The sequence below is a fragment of the Rhinatrema bivittatum genome, chromosome 4 (assembly GCF_901001135.1).
Source record: "Rhinatrema bivittatum chromosome 4, aRhiBiv1.1, whole genome shotgun sequence".
Lineage (NCBI taxonomy): Eukaryota > Metazoa > Chordata > Amphibia > Gymnophiona > Rhinatrematidae > Rhinatrema > Rhinatrema bivittatum.
In genome coordinates, this window is record NC_042618.1 from 301,594,216 (window position 1) to 301,609,554 (window position 15,339).

Sequence of the window (15,339 nt, forward strand, 5' to 3'; positions counted from 1 at the left end):
TTCCCCAAACGGTACAAATCGGGGCCCTTGGTTGCTGAACGAATCCAAATTCCCTTTTTCTCCCCCTTTCGTTGAAGCAGAGAGAAATGATGGAGTTCCATCAACAGTATCAAGTTACTCCATGCATTCTTTTACTCATTTCCATCCTTTACCTTTTAGGGTTCCGCAGTACTTATCCCATGCTCTTTTGAATTCTTTCATTGTTTTGGTTTTCACCACCTCCTCAGGAAGGGTGTTCCAAGCATCCACCACCCTCTCCTTGAAGAAGAATACTTGCCCACAAGTATTTTCAGCTCATTCTGTTCTTATTATTTTTATTTTTTTAAGTCATATTTAAGTTGTAATTAAGTTGTATAGAAGACGTATTGAAATGTATTTAACTTGTAATTAATATTGTATCTGGGTTGTATTTAAGTGAAGATATTTTTTTAGTTATTTAGTTTCCTGCACCCAGTTATTTGTATCCCATGTTCCTTGTAACGCTCCCTTGCGACTTTCAGTTTCATTGTAAACCGGTGTGATTTGTATTTTTTACAGGAACGTCAGTATAAAAAAAAAAAGTTAAAAATAAATAAACTAGAAATATTTTCTGACATTGGTTCTGAGTTGTCCTCCTTGGAGTTTCATTTTGTGACCTCTATTTCTAGTGATTTCTTTCCAAATGAAAAGGTTTGATATTTGCATGTCATTAAAACCTTTTAAGTATCTGAAGGTCTGTATCATATCATGCCTGCGCCTCCTCTCTTCCAGGGTATACATATAAACATATCCTTTAGTCTCTCCTCATAGGTTTTCTGATACTGACCCCATACCATTTTGGTAGCCCTTCTCTGGACCGCCTCCAACCCTTTTGAGATAAGGGCTCCAAAAATGAACACAATACTCCAGGTGAGGCCTCACCAAGGACTTGTACAAGGGCATCACCACCTCCAATTTCTTACTGGTTATTTCTCTCTATGCTGCCCAGCATTCTTCTGGATTTAGTTATCGCCATGTCCATTGCATCACCATCTTCAGATTGCCAGAAACTATCACCCCAAGATCCCGCTCTTGGTCCATAAACATCTGCCTTTTCCCTCCTCCATCTCATACTGCTCTTTTGGATTATCGCGTCCCAGATGCACGACTCTGCACTTCTTGGCACTGAATCCCAGCTGCCAAATCTTCAACCACTCTTCAATCCTTCGTAAATCACTTTTCATTCTTTCTACTCCTTCTGGCGTGTCCAGTATGTTGCAGATCTTGGTATCATCTCCAAATAGACAAACTTTACCTCCTATCCCTTCCACAATGTCACTCACAAAGATATTGAACAGAACCGGTCCTTAAACCGATCCCTGTGGCTCTCCATTTAACACAACTCTCTCTTCAGAGTAGGTTCTTATTACCATTACACGATGTCTCCTATCAGTTGACCAGTTTGTAGTCCAAACTACCACCTCACTCCAAAGCTTCTCATTTTATTCACAAGCCTCCTATGTGGGATAGTATCAAAAGCTTTACTGAAATCCAAATAGATGACATTGAGCGCTGTTCCTCTTTCCAATTCTCTGCTCACCCAATCAAAAAAAAAAAAATCTGATTTGTCTGACAGTACCTTCCTCTGGTGAATCCATGTTGCCTCGGGTCCAGCAACTTACTGGATTGTAGATAGTTCAGTCTTTCAGCATCATCTCCATTAATTTTCCCACCACCGAAGTGAAGCAAACCAGCCTGCAGTTTCCAGCCTCCTCTCTGCTATCACTCTTATGAAGCAGGACCACTACCACTCTTCTCCAATCTTGCAACACTACTCCTGTTTCCAGGGATCTATTGAACAGGTCCTTTAGTGGACCAGCTAGGACATCTGAGTTTTGTAGTATCCTGGGATGTACCTCATTCTGCCTCATGAACTTGTTCACATTCAGTTTTCCTAGCTCTTCCCATACATACTCTTCTTAAAAGGAGTTGTGCGTAGCCCATTCTCTTCTATGGTCTCACAAACCAGAAACAGTCCTTCTCCAGGGACTTCTTTAGTGAACACAACTGAAGAATTTGTTTAATATTTCCACCATTTTCTTGTCTGTCTCGGCACACTGCTCCTTGTCACCTTTCAATTTCACTATAACACCTCGGGCTTTCCTTCTTTCTCTGATATATCTGAAAAATGTTGTGTCACCTCTCTAATGGGCAATCCTTTCTTCCGCTTGACCTTTTGCTTTTCTGATTTCCTTCTTCGTCTCTCTCATTTTCACTAGGTATTGATAAGAACATAAGAACATAAGAAAATGCCATACTGGGTCAGACCAAGGGTCCATCAAGCCCAGCATCCTGTTTCCAACAGTGGCCAATCCAGGCCATAAGAACCTGGCAAGTACCCAAAAACTAAGTCTATTCCATGTTACCACTGCTAATGGCAGTGGCTATTCTCTAAGTGAACTTAATAGCAGGTAATGGACTTCTCCTCCAAGAACTTATCCAATCCTTTTTTAAACACAGCTATAGTAATTGCACTAACCACATCCTCTGGCAACAAATTCCAGAGTTTAATTGTATGTTGAGTAAAAAAGAACTTTCTCCGATTAGTTTTAAATGTGCCCCATGCTAACTTCATGGAGTGCCCCCTAGTCTTTCTACTATCCGAAAGAGTAAATAACCGATTCACACCTACCCGTTCTAGACCTCTCATGATTTTAAACACCTTTATCATATCCCCCCCTCAGTCGTCTCTTCTCCAAGCTGAAAAGTCCTAACCTCTTTAGTCTTTCCTCGTAGGGGAGTTGTTCCATTCCCCTTATCATTTTGGTAGCCCTTCTCTGTACCTTCTCCATCGCAATTATATCTTTTTTGAGATGCGGCGACCAGAATTGTACACAGTATTCAAGGTGCGGTCTCACCATGGAGCGATACAGAGGCATTATGACATTTTCCGTTTTATTCACCATTCCCTTTCTAATAATCCCCAACATTGTTTGCTTTTTTGACTGCCGCAGCACACTGTACAGACGATTTCAATGTGTTATCCACTATGACACCTAGATCTCTTTCTTGGGTTGTAGCACCTAATATGGAACCCAACATTGTGTAATTATAGCATGGGTTATTTTTCCCTAAATGCATCACCTTGCACTTATCCACATTAAATTTCATCTGCCTTTTGGATGCCCAATTTTCCAGTCTCACAAGGTCTTCCTGCAATTTATCACAATCTGCTTGTGATTTAACTACTCTGAACAATTTTGTGTCACCTGCAAATTTGATTATCTCACTTGTCGTATTTTTTCCAGATCATTTATAAATATATTGAAAAGTAAGGGTCCCAATACAGATCCCTGAGGCACTCCACTGTCCACTCCCTTCCACTGAGAAAATTGCCCATTTAATCCTACTCTGTTTCCTGTCTTTTAGCCAGTTTGCAATCCACGAAAGGACATCGCCACCTATCCCATGACTTTTTACTTTTCCTAGAAGCCTCTCATGAGGAACTTTATCAAACACCTTCTGAAAATCCAAGTATACTATATCTACCGGTTCACCTTTATCCACATGTTTATTAACTCCTTCAAAAAAGTGAAGCAGATTTGTGAGGCAAGACTTGCCCTGGGTAAAGCCATGCTGACTTTGTTCCATTAAACCATGTCTTTCTATATGTTCTGTGATTTTGATGTTTAGAACACTTTCCACTATTTTTCCTGGCACTGAAGTCAGGCTAACCGGTCTGTAGTTTCCCGGATCGCCCCTGGAGCCCTTTTTAAATATTAGGGTTACATTGACTATCCTCCAGTCTTCAGGTACAATGGATGATTTTAATGATAAGTTACAAATTTTTACTAATAGGTCTGAAATTTCATTTTTTAGTTCCTTCAGAACTCTGGGGTGTATACTATCCGGTCCAGGTGATTTACTACTCTTCAGTTTGTCAATCAGGCCTACCACATCTTCTAGGTTCACCGTGATTTGATTCAGTCCATCTGACTCATTGCCCATGAAAACCTTCTCCATTACGGGTACCTCCCCCCAACATCCTCTTCAGTAAACACTGAAGCAAAGAAATCATTTAATCTTTCCACGATGGCCTTATCTTCTCTAAGTGCCCCTTTAACCCCTCAATCATCTAACGGTCCAACTGACTCCCTCACAGGCTTTCTGCTTCGGATATATTTTAAAAAGTTTTTACTGTGAGTTTTTGCCTCTACAGCTAACTTCTTTTCAAATTCTCTCTTAGCCTTAATTCTCTCTTAGCCTTAACTTGCCAATGTTTATGCTTTATCCTATTTTCTTCTGATGGATCCTTCTTCCAATTTTTGAATGAAGATCTTTTGGCTAAAATAGCTTCTTTCACCTCCCCTTTTAACCATGCCGGTAATCGTTTTGCCTTCTTTCCACCTTTCTTAATGTGTGGAATACATCTGGACTGTGCTTCTAGAATGGTATTTTTTTAACAATGACCACGCCTCTTGGACTTTTTTTTTTACTTTTGTAGCTGCTCCTTTCAGTTTTTTTCTAACAATTTTTCTCATTTTATCAAAGTTTCCCTTTTGAAAGTTTAGCACGAGAGCCTTGGATTTGCACTGTTTCTTTTTCCAGTCATTAAATCAAATTTGATCATATTATGATCACTATTGCCAAGCGGTCCCACCACCGTTACCTCTCTCACCAAGTCCTGTGCTCCACTGAGAATTAGATCTAAAAATGCTCCCTCTCTCGTCGGTTCCTGAACCAATTGCTCCTCTTTTTGGGAACCTTTATACTTCTTTTAACTGAACTTTTTGCAGCTACCTCCTTTGAGAACTAAATTGGTTTCTTTTTCCTTTAACTTTTAATTTTCTAACATAGAAATTTGTTGCCTTTGTAATAGTTCCTTTTAATTTAGCCTATTGTTCCACCTCACCCATTTTCTCCAAGTATTCTAGATCTTCCTCCAAGTATATCCCCATTTTCTCAAAGTCCATTTATTTGAAATTCAAAACTTGGGTCTTCGTGTGACTTTTGTATCTTATTCGCAATATGAAATCATGCTGTCTGATGATCACTTATACTCAGGTGGACACCTGTCCGGACATTATAGACATTATCCCCATCTATGAGCACTAGGTCCAGGATTACACCATCCTTCGTGGGATCCATTACTATTTGTTTCAACATAGCCCCTTGGAGGGCATCCCATATCTCTACTTCTCGTAGATTCCGCAAAAGGACTACTCCAGTCTACATACAGCACATTAAAATATCCAAGCAACACTTCTCCCTTCTTTCCCATCTTTTTGATGTCTCTGAACAGATCTCTGTCCAGCTCTTCTGTCTAATTTGGAGGCCTAAAGACCACACTGATTAAGAGGAAGCCTCATCTTTTTTTTTTTTTTTAGGCTAGCCCATAATGCTTCTTCCCTACCCCATGTCCCCTGCATTTCGATTGCTTGGATATTGCTTCTGATATTAACCGCTACTTCTCCCCCTTTCCTGTCCTCTCTATCCAGCCTTAATAAGTTGTAGCCTGGGATGGATATGTCCCATCATTTGACTCCATAAACTAGGTCCAGAAAATCAGGAGCAATCAACGTGCATGAAGGAACATGCACAACACAACAAAGGAGCTGCTTCTTTGTTGTGTTCCTTCGTGTGCTTGACAAAGAGCATGCCTCCTCCAACATCCACCAACTTTCTCCCCCCACCACATAAAAGACATTAGCGGAGGGGCAGGGCCAGGATAGCCCGATGTCAAGGAAATCAGCAGGATGACAGCTTCTGAAGCTGCTGCTGCTGCTATGGATTGTCAGATGTCAAGGAAGCAAATGGGATGTTGGTATCCGAAGCTGCTACTGCTATGGCCCCAGGTGGCAGTGAGCTTGATGTTCCATGCAAGTGCTTAGAAGCAGGACAGCTAGAAGAACTGATAAGTGCCGTGTCCCACTGCCAGCTTTTACACAGACACACCCTGCACAGGTGACAACAGCAGAGGGATGGGGTGGAGAGAGGGTAACCCAATGTCAAGGAGACCAGCGGGATGACAGCATCTGAAGCTGCAGCTGCTATGGCCCCAGATGGTAAGAAGTTTGACAATCCATGCAGATTTCATACATTTCAAATTCATGTTGACTTCCTTCCAGTCTATTTGCCAAGCAAAACTACTACATCCATCTGGCAAACTGTTGCATTCAACCCTCACTGACTCTTTGCCACACAATTCCCTCCTCAAACTTCCTTCGCTTTCCTCTCCTCTCCCCCCCCCCCCCCCCTTATTCTCTGCCCAACCTATGGCTGACTACTTCCATGACAAAACCCACAAAATTAGTTATAAGTTCTCAACCAGGTCACTTCTACCTCCCTATCTCTGACTTCTTTCCTCTCCATTTCCCTGGTCTCTGCCATTTTCTCATCCTTTTCTGATGTCACAGTCGAGAAAACTTCCCATCTCTTCTCCTCCAAACTCACTACTTGCTCCTTTGACTCCATTCCCACCCAGTTCCTCAGCTCTCCATCCTGTTACATCCTCAATCTATGAATCAATTTGCATTGCTACTGTTGCTGCAGCCTTCAAACATGTTACAATCTAATGGACCCTACTTGTCCTGCCAGCTATCATCCCATCTCCCTCCTTATTTTTGTTTCCAAACTACTTGAATATGCTGTTCCCTGCCATTGTCTTGACTTTTTTTTTCATATCAAGCTATTCATGATCCACTCCAGTCTGAATCTCACCCTCTACATTTTTCAGAAACAGCACTTGCCAAAGTCTCCAATGACCCGTTTATGGCTAAAACCAAAAGGTCTTTAACTCAGCCTTTATCCTCTTTGGCCTATCTTCTGCTTTTGACACTGCGAATCATTATCTACTCCTTGATATTCTGTCCTCACTTGGATTTCAAGACTCTGTCCTATCTTGGCTTTCTTCTTACCTCTCCCATCGTCCTTTTAGTGTTTCGACTGGCAGATCATTTTCTACTGTCATCTCACTATCAATTGGTGTATCTCATGGTTCTATCCTGGGCTCTCTTCTCTTTGTATATAAATTCCTTTTGGTGTCTGATTTCCTCTCATGGTTTTCAATACCATATTCATGTTGATTCCCATTTTCTTCTCTACACCAGAAAATTTAATCAGGAATCTAGTCTCAAATCTGCACCAGCTTGTCTCACATTGCTGCCTGAATATCCCATTGCTACCTTAAACTGAACATGACCAAGACAGAACTCCTTATCTTTTTGCCCAAGTCCACTTCCCCCTTTCTCTATATCTGTGAACCACACTGTAATCCTTCCAGTTACCTCATCCTGTATAACCTTGGAGTCATCAACTCCTCTCTCCTTCTCTACATATATTCAAACCACTGCAAAAATGTGCTATTTTTTTTCTCTATTTCACCATAAAAATCCATCCTTTCCATTCTGAACACACTAGAATTCTTATCTGCACTCTTATCACCTATTACTTAAACTATTGCAACCTGCTTCTCACAGGTCTACCAGTGAGCCATCTTTGTTCACTACAATCTATCCAAAATTCAGCAGCATGACTGATTTTTTGCCAAATACACCCATAAACCCACTTCTCACATCTCTACACTGGATTCCTATCCTCTTCCACAAACAGTTCAAGCTCTTCTTACTCACCTACAAGGGCTTTCACTCTGCAACTCCTCACATCTCTCTACACCAGTTGTGACGCACTCTGCTCAAAGAAGTCAGTCTTATCTATATCCTTCTCCTCTACCTCCAATTCCTGACTCCATGCTTTCCACCTGGCAGCATCACATGCTTGGAATAGACTTCCTGAGCTGGTGCGTCATACTCCCTCTCTTGCCTTATTGAAATCCTGTCTCAAAATAAAATTTTTTGGAACAGGGACTGTGTCATGTAGTTTCATAAAAGAGAAGACGACGACAAAGACGACGACCAGATGAAACTGTGCTTCAAGCGGAGGTTTGAGTATGACTTCTCCAAAACCTTTATAGTTCCTCCATTTTGTAGGCCCTTGGCTTTCCGTATACGTGGGGATATCCGTCCAGCATCATAACAATTAGCCTGGTTGTGGTCGGGACCCAGGCAAATATAGCAAAGTTCTTATCCATATATAATGGACATTTTTCTGCCGCAGTCTTTAAACCCACTTATTCTGGCTTCTTTCTTTCGTGACAATGTGAAAATATTCTCTTCCCTTTTTTTTTTTGCTTTTTAAGGTAGCAACGAAAAATGCTGTTTTGGGGGCTGCTGAAGAAGCACAGCAATTTTTAGATAGGATAAAAGTATAGATTATTAGAAAAAATGAGAGAGAGGGAAGTATACATCCATGCTGCTGTTAGAATAAAAAAAGATTGAGAAAGCTAACAAGGCAACGCCAGAGCAGGAATTCCTGCACATGCTCAGTATAGCAAAAGCTCTACTAGCTTAGACAGTTCCATTTAATGCTGTTGGATGACATCATCCTACATGGCAGTGAAGTGGAAAAGAGGTATACTAGATTTAAATAAAATTAAGAAAAAAAACCTCCTCACCTAGCAGTAGCCAGCTTGTCTTCGGGTAGGGCTGTTCCAACTTAATAGCAGACTCAGTCCTAAGCACAGCAGGGGCAAGTGCCAACTTTGGTAACTCTTTTTAAAGGGAAAACTATAGTTAAAAGCCTTCTGGGATCATCGGCCGATAGAAATGCTATTCAAATAGTCAATGCAATCAAAGAAGAAAGTAAGGACTCTCAAGTTGATGTTATCCATCTGAGAACCAACGATCTTGCTAGAAACCGCATCCAAGTGGTAGAGAGAGATTTCCAGACTCTGTCGAATCAGATTAGACACATGGCAAAGACCATTGCCTTTTCTGAAGTGTTACCGCTTCATGGAAAGGGGAAAGTGAGGCTAAGCCATATAGATAATTTCAATGCATGGCTCAAATCTTGGTGTTAAGAGCAAGGTGTTGGACATATTGGGGGCTGTGGCCATGTACGGAACAGTAAAAGGCTCTATATCAAAGATGGCATACATCTGTAAAGAACAAAAAAAAAAGAGTGAAGAAATCCCACAAAATATGCTATCACAAAAAAAAGGGAAAATAATGTGAACACTTAGAGTTGCCCACTTATAAAGTTATGAGTTTAATCATAGAATTATTGTTTTGTTTTTTTTTTTATTTTGAAGTTACTATGTTTTACATTTCAATGTGAATTTTTTTTGTGTGTATATATATATATATATATACCCGCACGGAAGAAGGGGGGTAATATGTAGAAACTCGACTCCTGTGTTTATAACTTGATAAATGGATGTAAAGAAACTACATGAAATATATGAGGGTAAACGGTGGAATATCGATGTGGGGCAACTTTGAACTTTCAAATTTGACAAGGAGAGTACCAAGAGAGTTTGGCGATTATTCTCTAGAGCAGAGCTTTCCAAACTTTTCATGTTGGTGACACACTTTTTAGACAAACATAATTTCGGGACACAGTAATTCAATCTACTAGCAAACCAGAGGTTAAAGGTTAAACGAACAAAATGTATTTCGACAATTTATGTATGTTTCCTTAAATATATACATAATAAAATGTTTCACGACACAACCTATCTTGTGAAAACCTTTCACTTATATTAAAAATATATAATATTCCAAGATTAATGTTATTGTTATAATTTATGAGTAACAATAATAAAACAAAGTTATTGTATTATTCAATTTACCTCTTTAATGACATATATGAGCTTGATGGGATGAACACAGCTTTTGAATATTTGGTGTTAATAAGAAAGTCCAAAGGTCTTCTGCGTAATTTTAAAAAGCTGGCCAGTTTCACACTATAAAATTATCTGATAGCCATATAGAATTAGCTGAATGAGGCTATGAGAGTGAAGTCTGGAATTTATAGGAAAGGACAGAAAGTCAATATAAATCCTGCACCTCCAGTTCTGTAACTCTGTGCATCCACTGAAATTCCCCCAAACAATGGAGTTTGGATGTTTCCCTTACAGCTCATCATACTAAAAGATATTTTCAAATTCTGGTGTCACCTCACAGTAACAGCAGCACAAACACCTTCCACTGCCAGGCACATTGTGAACGAAAATAAAACTTCGCAAAAAAAAAAGACACTCAAAATCTATACTGCAATCCCATTGTAACATAACAGTAATAACACCAAGGACTCAAACAACAATAACCCTACCTGTGAAAAAGCAAGGGTAAATATTATACTGGGTCCTAGAATACCAATACACCACCTACTGAGGAAACAAAACAAACCCGATTGCTATAGATCCCTATGCTAGCAAATTTCTCATCATGGTCACACACACAGAGCAGAGACAGACCCTCACCAAATACAGAATACAAAATAAAGGAGCACAAATTAGACAAAAACTGAAATGGAAACCCCAAGAAGCCAGACTCTGTGTATTAATAATGGAAAAACAGAACCACCATTCCTCATAAAACAAATAAAATCAAGAAACATAAAGCATCAGTTATAATAGTAAAACCATACTAATAAAATAATATTTTAAAACTACTGATAAATAGAATTTCTATTCATTAAAATCATATACATTTTTTACAATTTCCCAAACACCAATAAAATATTTCAAAACAGCACATATATCAAATAACCCCCAATAATTAAAACTAATAAGGATTTTAAAAAGCCCCTGCTTTTTAAAATCAAGAGCTCCCATACGTGGGAGCTCTTGATTTCCAGTCACCCTGATATTGTCAAGGATTAGGAGGTTATCCTCTCTCTCTCACACATACACTGTCACATACATACACATTCATGCTCTCATACCCACCATAACCTCTCGCTCTCACAGACACTGACACACTCTCAAGCTCTAAGACACTCTCTCCCTCCACACACACCCCCCACACAAACTCTCACTCCCCTGGATTTTCTCATACACACTCTCTCTGGCTCCCTCACATACACACAAACACACACACCCAGGCAAGTTCCCAAACATTCTCACACAAACACACACACCCAGGCAAGCTCCCAGTCATTATCACACACTGAAACTGACCCCCAGGCAGGCTTCCATTCATTTTCACACCACTCCCTCACCATCCCCCAGGCATGCACACATTCATTCTCACACACACAGACCCCCAGGCAGGCACCAATTCATTCTCACACACACATGCACCACACACAGGCCGGCACCTATTCTCACACATACAAACCCCAGGAAGACACCCATACATTCTCATACACAGACACACCCTCAGGCAGGCACACACTAAAGGCAAACCCCCTCTCTTTCTTTTGCCAGCAACCTCGGAGCCTCTCTCATTCCTCTGCTGCCACTGTCACTGATGCCGCATGGCTATTGGGGAGGCGCTGATTGCTGGCACTGAAGCCCATTCTGCTGCCGCCTCTGTGCAGGCCCCGTGGGTTTCCACTTCCTCCATGTTGATCTCGTACATTGTGAAATCAGCATAGAGAAAGTGCTACTCTTGCACATTACCAAAGATTACATGTGCCAATCAGTAAAAAGTAATTTATTTTGTTTTTTTTACCTTTGCTGTCTGATCTTAGTTTTCTAATCGATTGGTCACAGGCTTTTTTGTTCCACATCCCCTTTCTTATTTTTTTGCCAATTCCTTTCATATTGTCTTTTTTTCTATTTCTTTTCTCTCCATCTATCTTCTTCCCTCAAACATTCAGTCAGGTTCTCATTCTCACATGCTTTCTCTCTCTCACACACACTCAGGCTCTCACTCTCACAGGCTCTCTCTCATACAATCATTCATACAGTCTCTCTTGCACATGCTGTCTGACTCTCACACACCCAGGCTCTCTCTCACTCCCACATGCTGTCTTGCTCAAGCACAGGCTCTCACTGTCACATGCTGTCTCTCACACACACACAGGCTCTCTCACATGCTGTCTCTGCAAACATTCAGGTCCTCACTCCCACACACAATCTCTCAACTCACCTCATTCACGCACACAATCGCTCAACTCACCTCATATAAACGCACTCTACGGGCCCTCAGCCTCTTTCTTACCTCTGGGCCTCCTCTTCACGGGTCGCTGCAGGATGGGCTCTGCAGCGGCCCTAATCTTCTCGGGCCGATCGCGGCGACGGCAGCGGCCCTGATCTTCTCGGGCCGATCCGCGGTGGGGACCCTGCTATCCGGCCTCCTCCTCTTCTCGCCCGCTGCAACAACGCTGCTGCTCCTCTTCTGCACGCGGCTGACGCTCCTCCCCCTTTCTGCCTGTGCGGCTCCGGCAACATTTTTCTTCCGGGGCCGCATGGGCAGGAAGGAGGAGCACCTGCACGTTTCGACGTGACCTTTTTCTTCTTCGGGCCGTGGTGAGGTGAGCTCCACCACGGCCATGCCGATCTTCCTGCTGTGTGTCTCCGGCACACAGCACAGTGATATTTCACTGCTCAGCCGCCAGTGAGATGAGCTCCACCGGCGGCTGCATTGGCTCCCACTTGCCGGTGTGTCACGTGCACCGGGCTTGCGCGACACACCGGCAAACTGCAGGCGACACACACTTTGGAAAGCTCTGCCCTAATACATGGAGTCCAAGAGCATTGCATATATGATACAAAGCAAAGTACAGCACTAGACCATTAAACTGGACAGACAGATTTTGGGGGTAATCCCACTGCTTACTGAAATACATAATAGGTTGTATGTGCCCAAAACACTTTCGGTCTGTGGGAGCTTCCACTTCAAGGGTATTAATTTACCTTCTGGTCTCTACTCAGCAGTTTTCACACTTCTGCCTGCCTGTTCTTTGACTAGTCCTCAGAAGCTCCTATACTTGCTTTCCTTGTCTTCCTCTGGTCCTTTTTTTTTTTTTTTTTTTTTTAGTACTTCCTGTACTCCTTCCCCTTGCTTTTCCTTGATAGTTCCTGTACTCTTTACTCTTTTTTTCCCCTGCCTACATCTCAAACACTCCTCAGCAGTTCAGCGGTTCTCTTTTCATGATGCCGAGAACACTAGGAATTTGCATTTGTTTTAATTGAATGGGTAAAATTCAAATACGTCCATTTTTGGTTCATTACAAACAAAACAAGATGACAGACAACAGAAAATTTTCAGAAATGTTTGTGTTTCATTTTTGGGCCACAATTTTGAACCCCCCCAAAAAAAAAAAAAAAAACCTACACAAATCAAGCAAAACCGCCTCACCTGACATCCCTGGGTAAAAAAAACAAAACAAAACAAAACAAAAAAAACTTTCCTGGGCTCTAGTGACACCCCACCACCAACCCAGTACAAAAATCCCTAGGGTCTAGTGCCCCAAACCCACTCTGAGATTGACCATAGAACTCCTGGCTGGGGGCAAGAATGATCCTGATGCACTCCTGCCATGTTTGTGCCACTTTTCAAAATGATGTCGGCTGACGTCGCAAGCTACTTGACTCCATGTAGCAGGTCAAAATAGTATATGACATCAGCTGGCACCAGCCAACTAAGTGCTCCCACTGGCTGGGTTAGGGATACAATATGAAAAGAAAGAGAATTAGCTTCAGAGGAGAGAAGAGGCATTTTACAAAATGTTAATTTAATGAGAATAGCTACTGCATAACCAAAGTCAGACTCATGGAGGGGAAGACAACACAAGGCCATTTTTCCTGTCAGTTGTGTACTTAGACAGTAGAAAACCTAGTCAGACATATCCAGCAAATACTAAACCATAAAACAGCATTCATGTGCATCCAATAGCAATGTGTAAAAAATTCAGGGAAGAAACAGAACATGCTTCCACCAAAAGTTACAAGACACTAAAGTTTTGGCTTGGTGCCTGAAGACAGAATACTCACATGTGAGGGTTTTGGAAGGGGACAGCTGTGGTGTTCAGGGTAAATCTTGCTGTTGATTTGAAAGGAGGGTTGGCAAAATTCAACTTCAGTGCTTTGCGTTTACCTGAGAAATAACAATAAGTAAAAGGTAAAACAAACAGCTCTATGCAGCAGGATACAAGGAGAAAGTAGGAAAGGTCCTTGCCCTGTCAGATATAAATCTAGGAAATTCTGTAATTCAGAAGAGAGAAAGAGAAAAAAATACTCAAGAGGCATAAAAGCTCTTCATATGCTGGGTACCTCAGATTTCATATGCATATTATAAAAGTCATTTTTAAAAGGCATTTTTATGGGTAAAGCCTTCCTTTATCCACATAAATGCAGCCTTCTAAAATTGTCTACACAATATGCGGGGAAAAATACATGCACACACCTTAAATGTGCATATTTTTCTTCACATACTGGAAAGGGATTTTGAGTAAAGTCTGGATGGGGACTATACTTATGTGCATACTTTCTCATTTTAAAAAGTATGTGCATATGTTTTGCAGGGAAACATCAGCATGCATAGATAAGTGTTAAAGTATGTGAGCAGTTTTTCCGGAATAATTTTGAAAACAAAAAGGATACGTATACTTTCGCTTTGAAATTTTGTGGAAAAGTCTGTGGGCAAAAAAATAAATAAATAAAAAATGCCCACAGACTTTACACCAGCTGAAAATTACCACTATATCAAATCACTAGTTCTTCCTGCTGCTGAAGTGTATTATACTAGAATTGAAGCTAAATTCAGAGGAGCCCAGAGACAAAGTCAGTCAGCCAAAAAGCAAAAACAACACAGAACCAAAGATTGATGCTCATCTCTAATGATTCTGTCCTACAAACACTCCGTATTTTCCATTTAATCTTTAGTGAGCAGGCATACAGATTCTGCTGAGTTAATGTCCCATATTTCCCCAGTTCACAACACACCGACATGCCTTCCCATGTAACCCTAAGAACCAACTATGACAGACAAAATGTTAAAGGTTTGTGGAATGGGCATACTTCAGCTATTATAGGACCAATATACGTGTCATAAATCAAGCCATTAGCCTAGCTTCCTGCAGGGAACTATTCTTTCTATTCAGTTTAGTTGAAATCTCTCAGATGTCAGAGTACATTGTGATGTCATCAAGTATTTTGAAAGCTGCCTTACCATTGGTTAGAGGCCATGGTCACCAGCAGATTCCATATCTTGCCTAGTCTACCATATAAATGGGCTTGGACCGACGTGCCGCAAATGCGCAGTAGAGAGCAGCTCTACTGCGCATGAGTGAGAGCACGTCGGTCAGAGGGGAGCCCAGCGGACGGCTGTCTTGGAAGCGACGAGGAGGAGCAGCGGCGGCAGCACAGAAAGTCTCCGGGGGGGGGGGGGGGGGGGGGGTGTCTCTCTCTCTCTTGTGCACGGGGAGAAGCAGCGGCGGCACAGATACAGAAATGGGAGGTCGCCGGGAGTCTCTCTCTCACGCACCTCATCACCGAGCCCGGTGGAGCGGCGCATGCGAGATCCCCAGAGACCTCCCATTTCTGTGTCCGTGCCGCCGCTGCTTCTCCCCGCGCGAGAGAGACCCCCCGGA

The 15,339-nt window shown here is 41.7% G+C and overlaps 1 protein-coding gene across 3 annotated transcripts in view; it reads right to left on the minus strand.

Annotated features, from left to right (window-relative positions):
* The window catches only part of MAP2K4 (mitogen-activated protein kinase kinase 4), a 389,322-nt gene that overhangs the window by 313,354 nt on the left and 60,629 nt on the right, over positions 1 to 15,339 (minus strand). For all 3 annotated transcript variants that reach the window (XR_003856494.1, XM_029600229.1, XM_029600228.1), the window contains exon 2: positions 13,742 to 13,844. Coding sequence is in view for 2 of the 3 variants with exons in the window: in XM_029600229.1 (XP_029456089.1) it covers positions 13,742 to 13,844 (103 nt within the window). In the remaining variant the exon portion in view is untranslated. The remainder of the gene's footprint in view (positions 1 to 13,741; positions 13,845 to 15,339) is intronic.